This window comes from Molothrus aeneus, chromosome 8, assembly GCF_037042795.1.
Source record: "Molothrus aeneus isolate 106 chromosome 8, BPBGC_Maene_1.0, whole genome shotgun sequence".
Classification (NCBI taxonomy): Eukaryota; Metazoa; Chordata; class Aves; order Passeriformes; family Icteridae; genus Molothrus; species Molothrus aeneus.
Genome location: NC_089653.1, coordinates 20,041,531 through 20,058,075, shown reverse-complemented (window position 1 = coordinate 20,058,075; position 16,545 = coordinate 20,041,531). Strand labels below are relative to the sequence as shown.

Here is a 16,545-nt window from a genome sequence, read left to right as displayed (position 1 = left end):
CTGGAAGTTTTTTGTGTATAGTGAGTACTCAGATACCTCCAACCCACCAAATGAGACAATATGCCTGAATAAAACCCCACCCACAATTCTTTTGCCAGAAGGGAGATTTTTCCAAATTCAGACTTTCACACTGGTTGCCTTGCCAAGTTTATATTAAAAATATAGATTCTCCTAAAGAAGTAGAAATAATAACCTTGTACATGTCTTATCAAGCACTGCCAGTTTGATACATTAGGAATTCTGTTCATTACCTGCACTGTATCACTGCATAAACTAAGAACATACCTCTGTGTGTGTATGCACCTGACATGGAGGAGTTACACCTGAGGCAGAGGCACACAGGCAGTGTAAATACACATTTATTGTTAAAAACTCCTTTCACTGAGAATAGCGTGATATACTTGTAGCAATCTATAAAACTTCACTGCAGTACTACAGCAAGTGCTGCTGCTTCCTCAGAGTAGCAGGCCAAGGCCTGAATGCCCCCCACCACCACCACAGTGCTTTATGAAACTTATTACAGTTTTGGCCTGTGGCAAATACAAATGATCCACAAAACCAGTACTGCTGTTCATTTTCTTTTCCAACAGTGAGTTCTTTCCCAACAGTGAGTGAACTACAGTTCACTCTATTGGTTTGCTTCGATGTTTGTTTTCTTTGGTGGAAATAAAATGATAGAAAAAGGAAGAATCATACAGATTTTTCATTCGGTGAGTAAAAGAAAATGTCCAAGATGTATTGGAATAATAGCCTTTTCCATGTGCTTAAAGAGAATTAAAAATTGCATAACTTTTTAAAGATCACCATCTAAATTTGCATAAGCTCTGCAGACATTCATGTGAAATACAAGAATGAAAACACTATGGTCTTCAGAGTACGTAGAAAATTATTTTTAATTTATCCTTCCAGGAATACTAGCTACAGAGACTTGATTGCTTAGCAAGCAGTGCAGTTAAGCCATCTGAGGACAGAAGCATGACCTTTATGTGACAAAAGTCAGCTAAGCAGTATACCTTTAATACTGGATTGAAAGCACCCTAACAAGTATAGAAGCAGAATTTTAATATTGTCCTGCTTATCCATTATTTTTCAATTCTTCAGAAGTAAAGAAAATAAATTCTTCCATTCTGGAGACCCCAGAACTTTTTTTACTTCCTACTTCTACTGAATTTACCTATCTCAATACAATCAGTTTCCTGAAGAGCAACTGCTAGTAGTGCAATCTGGAAAATGCAGTTAAAAAGAGCCTCAGGATATCTCCCTTATACTGACCATAATTGCAGGATTCCCTATTATTTCAATGTTCCACCCCATCTCCTGTTTTATAATACTACTCATTACAACCACCAACTCAGGAAGAAGAAGACTGTGATGCTTGGAACATACTGTGACACAAGATTAAAATGTTTGTACAACAGCCCTATATATACATGCAGGAGCAATTTGTGGTGATGTCAAAACCTGGACTCATTCACCATCCACCTTAACAGGGAAGCTGAAAAATACAGGTCTCTTCTGACACCTGAGGTGGACATAAAACCCACTAAGACAGGGTTTTATAGGGATAGGGAGGCAGGAGCTCATATGGACCACATTTTCACTGGGCTGCAAGACTACAAGTTTTCACTCATTTTAAACATAACTTTTGTTTTAAAGTTTGTTTTTTTTTAATGTGTGTTTGCACACAGGAGCATGTTGCCCAGGGAGCTGGTGCAGTCTCCATCCTTGGAGATATTCGGAATCCCAACAGGGAGAGAGTCTTGAACTCCAGCTGACCCTGCTTTGAGCAGGGGAGGGTGGAGTAGATGACCTCTCAGGGCACCAGATGTGCCCATCAGCTATTCTGATTCCCAAACAGCTCTGGGTTGGACAGAAGTTTGAATGAATGACCAGGACAATTAAACTCCTTGGTGCTGCAATAATCATCTGTTTTATGGCACTCAGGTGCAGAGGTAAATGGTTATTACAATGCACTTAAGAGCTGGATCCAGTTCAGAAACTGAGAAAGTAATTCTTATCTGTTTTTTTGTTAAACCTTTTCAGAAGGAAAGGAAACCATGCATGTTTATTATTTATTTTGTTACTTCACATTAGTCTGTATTTCTTTGGATGAAATTTTGCTCAACAACTTAAACTTAAAAAAATTGGTTTTACAGAATTGGCATTTTTACAGAATAAAAGCCATTGATATGGACTACTGTTTTGATTTAAATCTACTACTTTTATAGCTTAAGCAGTACCTAACAGTGCTGACACAGCTATGTTCAGATGAAACTGGGATAGATGTCACCAGGGTGTTCCACGTACCAGGAATCCACATGCCTTTCCTGCTGGAGCTCTGCAGAGCTCTTAGTGCTGCCCTCAGGAGAGGTGAGTAAGGGCCAGGTCAGCTCCAGGGCTCCCTCAGTTTATATTATTTAGTTCTCACTAAACCTCCAAGAGCAGCAGTGTTCCAAAAAGCTTATTAGAATATATCAGCGGTGGATAAAAGAAGTTATGTGATAATGGATAAAGTTCTTATAATCTCTTAGAAAAGTCCCACGGTTCTCCACAAAACTTACTTAATTGCTTTGTCATTTGTGCTTGTTGGTGTTTCTGGAAAGCCACTCTGAGGAGTCAGAAACAGCATTTGCAGGGGGGGAGATGGAAACCAAAGGGTCCCTTACAGGGCACACAGACCTCATTACAGGACTTTCAGTACCTGCCAGGCCTGTACCTCAACCTGCAGTCAAGTACTGGATTGTTCCTGGCATTTATAGTGACAAAACCTGTGCCTGAATTCTGGATGAGGGTGATAATATTCTTCCTTTGGAAAGAGCAACCTAAGAAAGCTCTGTGTTCGGAGAGTGGTGACTGTGCAGGAGCTGGCTCGCTTTCTGCACTTATGGAAACCAAATAAATGCCATTCTAGCTGGTGCTGCAGTTTAATTTCAATGATCAAATTGCCCATGCTTACTAAAGCCTTTTCTTATGGAGTTTGCACTCAGCAAAGACATTATAGGTGATGTGCTAGAGAAAGGAACAGCCAGTTCTGGGCACAGTATCACATAGATGAGACTTAATCTGTACTTGAAAAAGCTGCATTAGACATTGACCTGCACATTTATGCAGGTACTTAATTTTCCAATCTAGGGCAGCATGCCTGCAAATTACATTTGACTGCTGCTTAGTTTGGGCAGCTGCAACTGCTCTGTTTCCTTGTTCAGGGAAGAGGGTTGTATTTTACAAGAACTTGGAAGCTCTCAAGCTGAGACAAACCTGGCAGTTTGACCAGGAGCAAACAGAAGACTTCATGTATCTTGGCATAAACAAACACTGCCCTCAGATGTTCCCTTTCAAAACCAGACATGGAGGGGTACGGAGGGGGTTGTTGCAGTCTCTTTGAAACTCTCTGCAGCTCAGCACTTGGCACTTAAAAAAATTTACTATTTTAAAATAAATATATAATCTGCACATTTTAACAAATAGCCAGAAATTGTAAGAACTCATTAAAATTTGTTCTGTATCTGTACTGTGGACCATGTTTGGGCTCTGGTTTTGTTCACTGAAGACTTGAGTTAGCCAGCTGCTTCTGCTGTTACTGACTCCAAAGGCAACTCACCCAGTGACTGTGCAGACAGCCACAAAAGTTGGGGTGGGTGTGCTCTGCTCCACCCCCACTGCCCAGGGGATGTGCCAGGTGTTCCCCTGAGACACCTGTGGCATCAGCAGCTTGGGATGGCTGCAGAGAGAATCCCCACTGCCCTTCCACCAAAACTCGTCTGGGGAAGGACAGCTCTAACTTTGTGTTGGTGATTCTTGGAACAGTGGCCTGTGAAAGCTGCCTTGGAGTGCAGGGAAGGGGAAGTTTCTTCAGAAAACAGCAGGCTGCCAGGTTTATTTGCACCTTTCTCTCTAAATGAAACTCTGATTAATAGATAAGTGCATTAAGAAAAAGTAACTTCTTAATTAAGAGAAATTTGGGAAAATTTGTATCTCCAGAGGAAAGATTTAGTAAAGCTTTAGTATAGACTTTGTAGAGAGCTATGTTGATAGGAACTGTAACACAAGTTGATCATAAATACTGCAGCATATATTTAATTATTTTCTTGGTTTATAGCAACAGAAGTTCAGATAATGTAAATATTTAGGAATAATTCTGATTTCAACACAACCTTATTAATTGATTTCTCTTATTTTAATAATTGATATAGCACATCTAATTTTTAGCTAAGAACATTTTGTGAAACAATTCTGGTCATATTAATCAACCGCTGGCTCCAAGATAACGAAATACTTACCGCCTCTGGTGGGTTAGCATGGACTATAAAATGTGCTAAATTAGAGACACCAAAAGCTTGAAATAGCTTTTATGAGGTAGCTTGAGGGAAAACTTAAAATCGTTTGTAGGAAATAGCTTTTATCTACCATTTGGCATTCATGTTGCTAAAGCTGTAGATTACATTTCCCTTTGTTAAGAATAAAGAAATAAACAGAGATTAATTTATGCAGCTAAGAGATGAATGTGAGCATAAATCTTTCCTTTTAATAGAAATTCCTCCCATTTTAATTATTGATGACAGTTCAACTTGCTCAAAAGGAAAAAAATAGCATTTTAAATTAATTCTGCTTCTTTTACTCTGCACTTTTTCATGGGTGAGGAAAAAGGACTACCCCTGTTTTTCTCTCTACCCTTTCCGATTCTTCTGCCCAAAGGCATTGGCAGCATTGTTTTCTTAGGGAAAACATATGAGGCGGGGGTTACATTTCTGTACCTCACTAACAATCCTGACTGAACTGCCCACCAGGTTCCCATCTCCATTTTCACCCGGAGCAGGCAGCAGCTCTGGCAGGGAGCGATGCGCTGCCCCTGCGCACTGACACAGCAGCACTGACGGGGGCACCGGGGCCATCCCGGCTCTTCCACGGGGCGCGGAGCCCGGTCCAGGGAGGTCCCACGGTGACAGCCGGGCCAGCCGAGGCTGCGGCGGCTGCACTATCTGGGTGCACTGTCTGGGTGCAGGATCTGGGTGGACTATCTGGGTGCTCTGTCTGGGTGCAGTACCTCGGTGCAGTATCTGGGTGCTCTGTCTGGGTGCAGTACCTCGGTGCAGTATCTGGGCGCACTATCTCGGGGCAGTGTCCGGGCCGATGGGCCCGGCCAGGCTGAGCTGAGCTGAGAGGGGTCAGTGCCGCGGGCACACACAGCGATGCTTTCACTCTGGGCGCGCAAATGACGCAACAACGCCCCCAAAATAACTTCGCGTCACCTTTCCCCAGTGTTTTATCTCTTCTGCTCGCAAACAGCCGCGGCCTGCGCGGCCCCCTCCGCTCTCCGGCGGGGTCAGAGCTCCCCCTCCCGAGGCACCACGGCCTCGCTGCTCCCCGGCACCGCTGCCGCTGCCCTCGCCGGGTGTCTCTCCGGGGGACGCCAGGAAGGAAGCGGCAGGGCGCTGCCTCCTGTCCCGGCAGGGGCCCTCCGCCGCCGCCGGGCTCGCAGGCAGGTAGCGGCCGCGGGAGGGACGGGCCGCCCGGGCGGTTCCAGGCGGGGCCTGGCGGGGGGTGGCGGAGCCGGGACCCGGTGCAGCCTCCCCCGCGGGTGCTCGGCGCTGCGGGCGGGCGGGCGGGGGAAGGCGGCGGGCGGCGCTGGGCGGCCGCACCGCATGCGCAGGAGGGCAGGTGTCGCCGGCAGCCGAGGAGGCGCCGGGAGCATCGTGGCAGCTCCGCGACCTCATGGTGCCGTGTCAGGGCGGAGAGGGCGACGCTGCTCCGGCAGCGGCCGGGCAGGAGCCTGAGGTGCCGCCGGGCCGGGAGGACGGGCCGGGTGCGGTGCAGCCGTGCCCGGCGCCCGGCGTCGAGGCGGCGGGTGCCGAGGAGCGCCGCGCTTGTGGCTGCTGCTCGGGCATGTCGTGGCCGTTCTGCTGCGAGGCACCTGGTGAGGAGAGAGAGTCGGGCAGGGGGGCAGCGTCGTCCCGGCTGGACTGCCCGCTCTCGGGGTGACATTGCCGGGCCGCGGGGGATGAAGAAGCGGCCCGAGGGCATCGGGCCGTCCGCACGTGGCGGCGGGGCGGGGAGCGGCCTCGGGCGGCTGCAGAGGGCGCCCGGGCATCGGTGCCCGCCCCGCCGGCGGCAGGAGCCGCCTCGCCGCTTCCGAGCCGTCCCCGGCGGCGGCACCTGGTACCCGCGGCTCACCTGCGAGCGGGTTCGGCCTCGCCCTCGTCCTCCCGTCCTCTTGAGTGGACAGGCTGGCCCCGGTGAGGGAATCGGCGCGCCGGCAGCACGTCCTGCTCCGTGCCCCGGTGCCCTGTGCCTGTGCGCCGGGCGCGGCTCGGGCCGGGTGCCCGGTGCCCCCCGCCCCGGGAGCGGGCACAGCGCCGGCACCGCTCACCCCCAGGGCCGGGCGGCTCTGTCGCCTCTGTGAGAACCTCGGGAGCGATTATTCCTCGGGAAAACAGTACTTCCTGTTTTAAAGTTTTAAAGACTTGACAGGTTTGGGTAAATAGAAGTGCCTTCTGCCTATGTGAACCTCTGACACTATAAATGCGTTTGAGAGCGCGCTTTAGTTGGTCCAGGGACTTGGGACTCTGACTTCCTGATAAGCCACAAATTGATAAAGCCACAAACGTATTGGGAAATATGTAACATGTAGGTTTAAAGTGGAGTTCTCTTAAAACATAAATGCCATCTTAAAATAATTTCTGAAGTTATCTGGAGTACTTTTTTTAAAACAATTTCACTGAAAATGTGTTTGTCATTAAAATGACTGTAATTGACTTTCCAGCAGAAAATAGATTTGTTGGTAAGCTGTGGAGAGGCCAGAGTCCTTCATCAGTGAAATTCACATTAGTGTCACTTACAAAGCAAAGCTTGGGGAAAAAACCCCAGTGTTTGAAATCCTGAGAAACTTTGATTAATTAACCAGAAAGAGTACTTCAGTTTTGGGTTGTCTGCCTCACAAAATTGTTGACCGAGTTGATGACTGAAGGCTATGAATCACCGCTAGATCTTGTCTGCATGACCATGATTAGTTCCAGTGCATGCTGTTGTGCTCCTGGCACTTTACAGAAGTCAAAGAGAGCTCTTCTGCTTTTTATAACGTGGGGAATCTTCTGCCTTTCCTGAAGGTCTAGGACAATCATCTTCTCACTGACTGTCTTTCCCACAGCCAGTACTCTTCTGCCTCTCCTGCTATTCTTGAGATGCTTGTATGTGAGACGTGTGTTTTTTTTCATTGCATGCATTTTGCAGGTATAAAACTGTTTGCAACAAAGTACAGCATTAAAAACTCAATTAGAATTTACAACTAAAACAGGTCGCAGTGGGAGCCATTTACCTATGACTTAAAACAGAAGTGGAAGATTGTTTGAAAGCATTATGTATGGAGATGGCCAGGAAATAAAACTGGAAAATTAAATCTGTAGCCACTCAAAAGAGGAGTTGGGTACTGCTTGAAATCTTTTGATTTTCAGGCTGCTACATTCTTTGAAAAAAGCATGAGTGCTTGACTGTTTTGGTGGTGTTAGGCTGGTATTTTGAGGCTTAATATTTTGTGGGGTGGGAATGTTATCTTAATGTAACTTCTCTCTAAAACTTACTTTGAAATAAGTACTCTTCAGAACTGCAGTTCTTGTTTTTGGTGGAAGAACTTGGACCATTTTATTTTTAAAATGAAATAAACCACTTTATTATTGTACTAAGTACATGCTTTGGCAATTCAAGATGTTGATAGTTTAAATTCTAGTATTACAAGATTCTGAAGATTCTGTTTTTGATAGGCTTGTGCTATTGGGTAGCTTACAGAAATTAGTTCCTTCTGATTTTTGTTTGTTCCTTACAATCCAAAGTTTAGTTCTGGATATAAGATCCTTTCAGTATATTTTGCTTTAATTTGATTGGTTTTCCGTTTCAGCGCTTCCTTTATTTAGGTTGGCTTCATTCTGTAATAATCAGAGAAGCTATCATGCCTGAGATAAAAGTTAATAGTTATGTTTGTGCTGTGTTCATCCATAAGCCAGCCTGGGTTTGGATTTCCCATTTCAGTTATAAGCCAGTCTGATTCCTTTTGTTTCAATATTAGAGACTGTTAATTTTGAAGTTCTGTTATGTGACTGTGTGGATTAAGGCATTACGTAGTTCACGAACACTTTTTAAACACTTTGTTTCATAGTTGGTAGGTGTCCTGGTCCAGTGTTGGTTTGTGGTAGTTTTTATAGTCAGTTTTATGTAAGAGGCTGTTGCTAAACAGAAATATTTCAAGTAGAAGCTGTAACTCTCAGCTGCAGTGTGGCAGGATTCCTTGAGAAACAAACCTTTTGCCTACTTCAGGTTGTAGTTGCTGTTGTAAAGCCTGGGTCCCTAGGACTCCTGCCTGCAAGTCTTCCCTTCTAGGCAGTAAGTAAGATGCACTTTCTCAGCCTTGAGTGCTGATCTCAAGGAGGATCAAAATGGTTTGTGACAAGTTTTGTTAATTTAAAAAAAAAACCTCTCAAAACCATACTTAGTTGCTAAGCAACTCACAGCAGTACCCAGCTGATGGTGTTTTAGAGCATCCATAAGGCTCACAGGCTGCCACACTAATGTGAGATGAGGCATCCTTTTATCAAAACACTGCTTCTGCCTGCTTCTGGGACATGGAGTTCTTGCTCCTATCTTTAGAGGGAGTTGCAGAAGAAAAGGTAGCTCCCAGTATTTTATGCAGGTAGAGAAAAAAGAAAGAGATAGTGAGGTGACATCCCACTCAAATTTTTAAATGGGCTCTGTTTTCCTTGGTGTTCACCTCTAGGTTCAGTGGAAATACTGTTCCTTTTATGCAACAAAGCAATAACAAAAAAGGCTGATTTCTTTGGAGATTGCTGCTGCTGACTTCAACACAGTTCTCTGTCTCACAGTTCTCCCTCTCCTTGCTTGCTTTTTTTTTTTTTTAATCAGTGTGGAGAAAATGAGTGGAACGAGGAAGAGTGTGTTGTTGAAGAGAGCCTGAGGCAATGAGGAAACTTGAATAGAAACATTAGACTTGGGAAACTTTCAGGAAGGGGAAGTCTGATAAATAAGCATAGACTAAGGTCTTCATGGAATTATGACAAATATCAGGCCTTTGATGTTCTAACATTAGTTACTTAAATTTATTCTGCTTAAAATCTGTATTTGATGCCTATTTGAAGAAAATATTTGGATTCTTACAGTGAGATAAAAATGTTATCGGTCTTGGTCAAATTTAGGGTGATTTAGTTGCAAAATGAACATGAGGTATGATAAAAATGAACTTCTGTACAGAGATTTTATATTGTGTATTTGTGAGAAAGGAAATTCATTTTTGCTTAGGAACCTTAGTTAACTAAGCAGCTGATTCCCAAGATAATAGTTTCAGAATCTGACCATGGACTGTTTTGTAGTCAGTTACATTTGTTGGTTCCTGGGCAGAATTGTGACTAGTCCCTATAGTAAATCACCTGTACTAGTCTGATATCTACAAGAAGTTAAGTCTACTATCTCGTGTAGAACTGCAGTGTTTTGTATCCCAGGTGTTAGAGTTCATCTCTTACACCCTGTTTTAAGAAAAAAAGAAAACCCATGATGGTCAGTGAAAAGTGTTTTCATGGTAGATTTGGTAAATACATGTAATATTTGTGTTTGTTTCTTTGGTTCCCCTGTTCTCCATCACAAAAATCACTGCAGATACGTGGAGCACTGCAGTGTGCAGAGCTGTCTGATCAGAAAAGTCTTCTAATAGATCCTTATTAACTGTAGTTTTATCTGTTGCAGGGGTAAAGAAGAAAGCTGCGTGCCCAGGACTTGGTCTGTTTTATACCATACTGTCTGCCTTCCTTTTCTCAGTGGCCTCTTTATTTCTTAAAAAAATAGAAGATGTACATTCAGTGGAAGTGAGTGCATTTCGATGTGTTTTCCAAATGGCATTTGTTCTTCCTGGTTTAATATACTACAAGTAAGTGTAAAAAATGTTTAAATTTCAAGTTATTTCTTAAAACTAGATCTAGAATTATCACTCACTTAAATATGATTGCAATGCAGTGTTATTTTCGTTTGGACATCAGTTGCATAACTGCATTATTTTAGATTAGTTGATTGTTTCTTAATATGAAACTGAAAATCTTTGACTCCCTGAATGGTAGAGGCTTCTACCAAGTGATTTGATTTCCACAAAGGGGTGATCTTAAAAAAAACAGAAGATATTTGTAGATACTATTGGGTTATTTTGCAAGTGAAAAATTATTCACTAGAAGAACAGGTTCTGGACTCTGAATGTGATTGGGGGTCATGATGGAAATAAACTGGTCTGTGATCAGACAGTTAAGAATATTTGGGTATTAAACTCCCTTGTCTAGAAAGGTATATACCATACTTAAATATGTTTGGATGTTAGTCGTGAAATAAGCAAGGTAGTGACATTAATGTGACATTTCTGTTTTTCAGAACAGGGTTTTTGGGACCAAAAGGTAAAAGAATTTTTCTTTTCTTCCGAGGATTCCTTGGCTCTACTGCAATGGTTCTTCTCTACTACGCTTACCAAGTCATGCCGCTAGCTGATGCCACTGTTATAACTTTTACCAGTCCTGTTTTTACGTCATTGCTGGCATGGATCTTTCTCAAAGAGAAATACAGCCTTTGGGATGTTCTGTTCACTCTCTTTGCAGTCACTGGAGTGATTCTTATTGCCAGACCACCATTTCTGTTTGGCTCACGTGTTACAGGGATTGAAGGAAGTTACTCAGATCACCTTAAAGGAACCATAGCAGCGATTGCAAGCACGTTATCTGCAGCTTCAACTATTGTTATACTAAGGAAGGTGGGAAAGTCTGTGCATTATTTTTTGTCAATTTGGTATTATGCAGTCATTGGATTAATTGGATGTGTTATAGCATTGTTTGTTTTGAATGAATGGCGTTTACCACATTGTGGCAGGGATAGGGTTTTTCTAATATTAATAGGCTTGTTAGGGTTGGGGGGTCAGATATTTCTCACAAAAGCATTACAGATAGAGAAAGCTGGACCTGTATCAATAATGAGAACAATGGATGTGGTGTTTGCTTTTATTTTACAAGTTCTTTTTCTCAATCATATACCAACTTGGTGGACTGTGGGTGGTGCCCTTTGTGTAGTAGCCAGTAGTTCCGGAACTGCCATTCGTAAGTGGAGACACAGTGTGAAAAAAGCTAAACAGAGGGAAATCTAACAATACAGATACTAATTCACTACAGAAACAAGCAATCTTGAAATATATATAAATACAATATTTATTTTTATTTATTTAAATATCCCATTTACCAAATTGTAGTACCAAATTATATCCAGTAAAATAAGTTGACTTTTTTTAACTAAAATCGAAGATGTTTTAGCAACTGATGAGGTATATACTTTCTTATATTTAGGCGTGCTAATATGGGCAGTAGAGAGATACTTCAAAGATGTTGCTTCCTTTCAGAAGTGTACAATATTTATTTTCCTAAAGTTCCTGACTCTCCACTTAGACTCTGTTTTTCAGAGCAGTGGAAATAAGTCTCCCAGACTTAATCATATTCTGTGCTTGATTACCACAGGGATTGCAGTACAAAAGTTGGAAGGGAATGAAGAGTTGATAATCCTTAAACAACCAGCTTTTATAGAATAGATAAAACTTGTACTTCTATAAGCTTTCTAATTATTATTTTGCACAAAGAGATGCCAAATGTGGATTTAATTTGGATTCTAAAAAAAAAAAAAGCGATTTCATTTTTCCAAGTAATATCAAGAGAAAATTAACTTGGGAAAATTACCTATCAGCTTTGCTTTTTTAAAAAAAGTATTTTAAGTGTTTGCACTTACTTCACAGACATAGTGAAATAACCTAATCACCTATTTTTTTTCACAAGTGATTCTCCCTGTAAACATGTCTTTAGTTGCTGCAGTCTCAGTGATGAGAGACAACAGTTAATTCTATACCACACATAAATTAGCCCTTTCTTCTGGTAGGGACTGCTGCGCTGTAGCTGCACTTTTCTTTATTCTATGCAAAAGATTATATTTTTTAGGTATTTAATATAGGTTATATTTAATGCTGCTTATGACCCTTTTCAGATCCTTCTATACAAAAGTTCTTTATGAGACCAAGTTTGAGTCTCCTTTGCCTTCATAAACATAGAAGGATTTACATTAAAGCTTTTGCCTGTTTCCTAAGAATGTACAAGAGTGCAATGTTAATTGCAGTTTCACAGAAAATGCAGGTTGGCCAAGGTCATACAGAGATTCTACAGAAGAGGTTTGAAGAAAGCTTGGTGGAAGGGTGACACTATGGATACACATCACATTCAGCCATCCACACTGCATCAGACAGTCCTAGTGGGCAACTTCAGTCCCACTTTTCATGCTGGCCCTTTTGAGTCTGTATTTATCACTTCTCTTGCACATCTTCTCACTTTTGTAGGCTTTATCTTGAATGCAACAAATACTAAAGAAAAATAGTTTTAGAGCTTAGTGTCCTTCACGTTTCAGGAGGACTAAACGTTCAGTATCAGGAAGTGAAATTTTCCCAAGTTGAAACTTTTGGGTCTTGTCTCAGTAAAGTTTAAAGAAAATTTTAATTGGAATCTTTATTTGATCCTTTGTATCTTGAGGAGGTTTTCTGTTACTTACTCAGTCTACTGTTTTCTAAAAGAGAATGCTGTGTTCTGTACACTTGATAGATGTTTTTTTCCTAAATCACTAAAGGTGGTGGACGTTTTCTTTGATTTATAGATGTCGAGTCACATGTCTTTCCCTTTGCCAATAAGCATTGCATCCTGTCAGGGCAGATGCAGAGACTTCAATCCCAAAGGCATGGAATGCAAATAGTACCTTAGGGTCATAATATACTGAATCAGAAAGGGCCTGTCAGAATCATTGAGTCCAACTCCTGGCCCTGCACAGGACACCCAAAGGGTCACACCACGTGCCTGAGAGCATTGTCCAAACGTTCCTTGAATCAGACAGGCTTGGTGTTCTGACTGCTTCCCTGGGGACCTTGTTGCAGTCCCCAGATATCCTCTGGATGAAGAACCTTGTCCTAATATCCAGCTTAAACCTCCCCTGACTCAGCTTCAGGGTCTTTACTTGAGTTCTGTCACTGACTACAGGGAAAAGAGATCAGCACCTGCCCCTCCACGTCTTCTTATGAGGATGTTGAAGACCTCAGTGAGGTGTCCCCTCAGTCTCTTCTTCTCCAGGATGAACAGACCAAGTGACCTTAGCAACTCCTCATAAGTCTTCCCCTGCAGACCCTTCACCATCTTCATGGCCCTGCATTAAGCTCTCTAGTAGCTTAATGTTGTTTTACCTTACGGCACCCAAAACTGCCCCCAGCACTCAGTGCAAGATGCAGTGCAGAGCAGAGTGGGACAGTCCCCTCCCTCACCCAGCTGGCCATGCTGTGCCCAGTGCCATGCTGTGCCCAGTGCCCCCCAGGACACGCTTGGCCCTCCCGGCTGCCAGGACACTGCTGACTCCTACTCACCTTGCCATCCACCAGGCCCCCAGATCCCTTTCCGTGGTGCTGCTCTCCAGCCTCTCATTCCCCAGTCTGTCTGTTGCCCCATCCCAGGTGCAGAATCTGTCACTTGACCTTGTTAAACTTTGTATGTTTGGTGGTTGCCCAGCCCTCTAATTTATCGAGGTATCTGCAGGGCCTCCCTGTATTTGGGGGAGTCAACAGCTCCTCCCAATTTAGTGTCATTGATACTCCTTGATAATCCTTGGAGTCCTGCATCCAAGTCATTAATGAAGATGTTGAAGAGAACTGGGCTGTGTCCAGAGCTCATTAGAGACTGGACCCCTGATGTCACCCCATTCTCTGTAACTCTCTGTGCCTGACCCGTGAGCCAGTTGCTCACCCATTGTGTAACACAGTTATCCAGCTGTGTGCTGGACATCTTGTCCAGAAGGATGCTGTGACAGTATCAAAAGCTCTGCTGAAGTCCAGAAAGATTATGTGTACTTTCCTAGATTATGTGGCTTTCCTAGATGGACTAGGAGGTTTGACAATCAAGACTTGCCATTCATGAAGCCGTGCTGGCTGGGACCAATGATTTTGTCCTCCAGGTGTTCTTCATTACCTCACAGAAAAACCTTTTCTATGTATCTGAATATGAGGAGCTGTCGTTGTCCAAGTTTCTGTAGGTAAAACCTGCACCCTGAATCTGAATGTGTTTATAGATATGAGAAGATTCCATTTGAGGAGTAGAATTGGTTCCTGCTTACAGCTGTCTGTTCTCTGCTTTTCCTGAACACTGAAGCTCAGCTACTGCTGACAAGGTCAGGAAACTGCTTTATTATCTCTTAAAAGCCTCACATAATAATAAAATTCCAGTTTGGCACCCTTTTTGCTTAATACTTGAAACTCTGAACTGGGATTGTTTTTCTGCTGCTTAACCATCACTGCCATTGAGAGCAGCTTTCAGGGGAGGGAAGGAAAACAGACTGCATTTTTTACTGCTTCACTTCACGTGTAATATGCATGTGTTTGAATTGCCACTTATAAAGGTGTGGTTCCAAAACTGTTCAGATTGATGCAAACTTGGATTGTCAGCTAGCCCTGCTCTTTCCTCTTGGCTCAATGCCTATGTGGTTATGTGATGAGCTACTCCTGGGAGCTGATCCAGTACATATCTTCTTAGTAAGGGTGTTGGAGAGGGCAAAACCGGAGTAACCTAAACTTGATGACAGTATAAAAACTTCAGGAAGTAGAATTTGGTATTAGTTTAAATTACATTATATGAATGCTGCTTTGTCAGTACAGAATAAAAATTATGTGGAAGCTTACATTAAAAAACATCTTTAGTCCGTGTGATTTCAATCAATCTTGTTTACACTTAGTAAAGTTTCTTCTTAGTAGAGAAAACAGGTTACTGAAGAAAGGATTGTTTTCTTGTCCTTAACACATAAGTAAATGTAGAAAATATGCTACATGACCAGAAGTCAACATCTAGGTATAGTGGTTTGTAATTTTTGTCTCAAGTTCTAGCAGAAACTCTTTCAATATATTTCTTTTGCCAAAACCCCCAGATGATTGGTTTTTCTTCTTTGTTCAAACATACAGGGTTTCCTTATGGCTTCATCTGCTTATTTCCTCTTGCTGTTCTTAAACCTTGCTAAATATTTAAGTTGTTAAGATAATAATCTAAACCAGATCCTATGTTGGCAGATGTATGTTTTGGAACATTGTTTGGATTTTGATCGATCTTTTAGGGAACTGTTTACTGGAATGAGAATGAAGGACTTGACTAGGGCTTCTCTGTCCATAAAGCATTACAAGCTAGTTTCTGTAATTGGCTTTTCTAGATGATGTTGGGAATTAAAGACATTTAAGCTTTAAGTTCTTAAACCACCTCAATTTTAAAATTTTTCTTCCTCTCAAATATAGGCAGAAAGCCTAAATATTAGTTGCAAGCCTTAAAGATAATGAAACTACAGAAGTGTGGATACGATGAAATGCTGGGGTTTTTCAATTGAAAATATTTCTTAAAATTTCTGTTGGGATGGTAAAACTTTTCTCCAAAAATTAACAGTTTGAGAATCTGTAATGAAACTGGCTGAGCCTTGATTCTTTTAGATTTTGATCTTCTTTAGCTTTTTCATACAGCAAGTTTCTCAGGGTCAAAAGTTATTTTTCTGAGCTTTGAGTCAGAAATATATTGGTGTTCATTGTCTGTAGTGTCCTGCTGTGATCTTTACTTTTTAAATATGCTATTCTAATAGCAACTCCTTCCTATGTAATATGATGGAATATTGTTGCACTGCAATTGCTTTGTTATAATGTTAAGTTTCTCTTGAATTTCAACATATTCATTCAATGTTCCAATTTCAGTGGATTCTGAATAGAAGGAGTAATAATTAATTACTGGTTATTTTGCACAGAAACATAGGGATAAAAAGATTTAATTGTTACTGATGCATCATAAGTTTGGTTCATATGTTCTTTACTATGCAAGACACTGTAATTGCTGGTGGTGAGACTTTGTAGCCTTAATGCCTTATGTACCCAACTCTTCTGTAGAAAGCTTATGGCTTTGTACCGTCACTGTGCAGCAGCCAATTTCTTTCAGGTTCTGTTGGTTGTTCAAAGTATGCTCTAAAAGCCCTTTAAATAAGGGCTTTTAAATAAGTCTACACCAATAATTTGACAAGCTTATTGTAGTAGACAAGAGTGGTCTATATAATTAAAATGGATTTCTATCTAACACCAGGCATGAAATAACCTCAACTTAACAGCATTGGTGATATTACTAGTTAAATGTGTAATTTTTATTCTGAAAACAGATTCCCAATTCCAAAAAGTGGTCCAAGATGATGCTTCTCAGAATTAGTAATAACAAAATAGATCGTACTTCCCTTGATCATAATTTAAAAACTAATAACTACTCCCATGGTATTTTCTCTTCCTTGAGCTTTTGTTTTAAGAGCTGTCTGATGGAGGGTTTATTTCTAGGGAGGCAGCCTCTTTTGAAGTTATTTCCTTGCTAACTAGCAGTAGTTACCCAGGAGGAGTTTGTTTTTTTAGTTCTCTAACCATGATTACCATGGCAGGCTCATCTGTGGCAT

At 42.1% G+C, this 16,545-nt stretch overlaps 1 protein-coding gene across 1 annotated transcript; it reads left to right on the top strand.

Moving 5' to 3' along the window:
- Positions 1-5,642: 5,642 nt before the first annotated feature.
- Positions 5,643-11,170, top strand: SLC35G1 (solute carrier family 35 member G1). The gene is given in 4 exon segments (XM_066555087.1): positions 5,643-5,680; positions 5,682-5,914; positions 9,742-9,922; positions 10,411-11,170. Coding segments are annotated over 4 exon segments (1,212 nt in total).
- Positions 11,171-16,545: the final 5,375 nt, after the last annotated feature.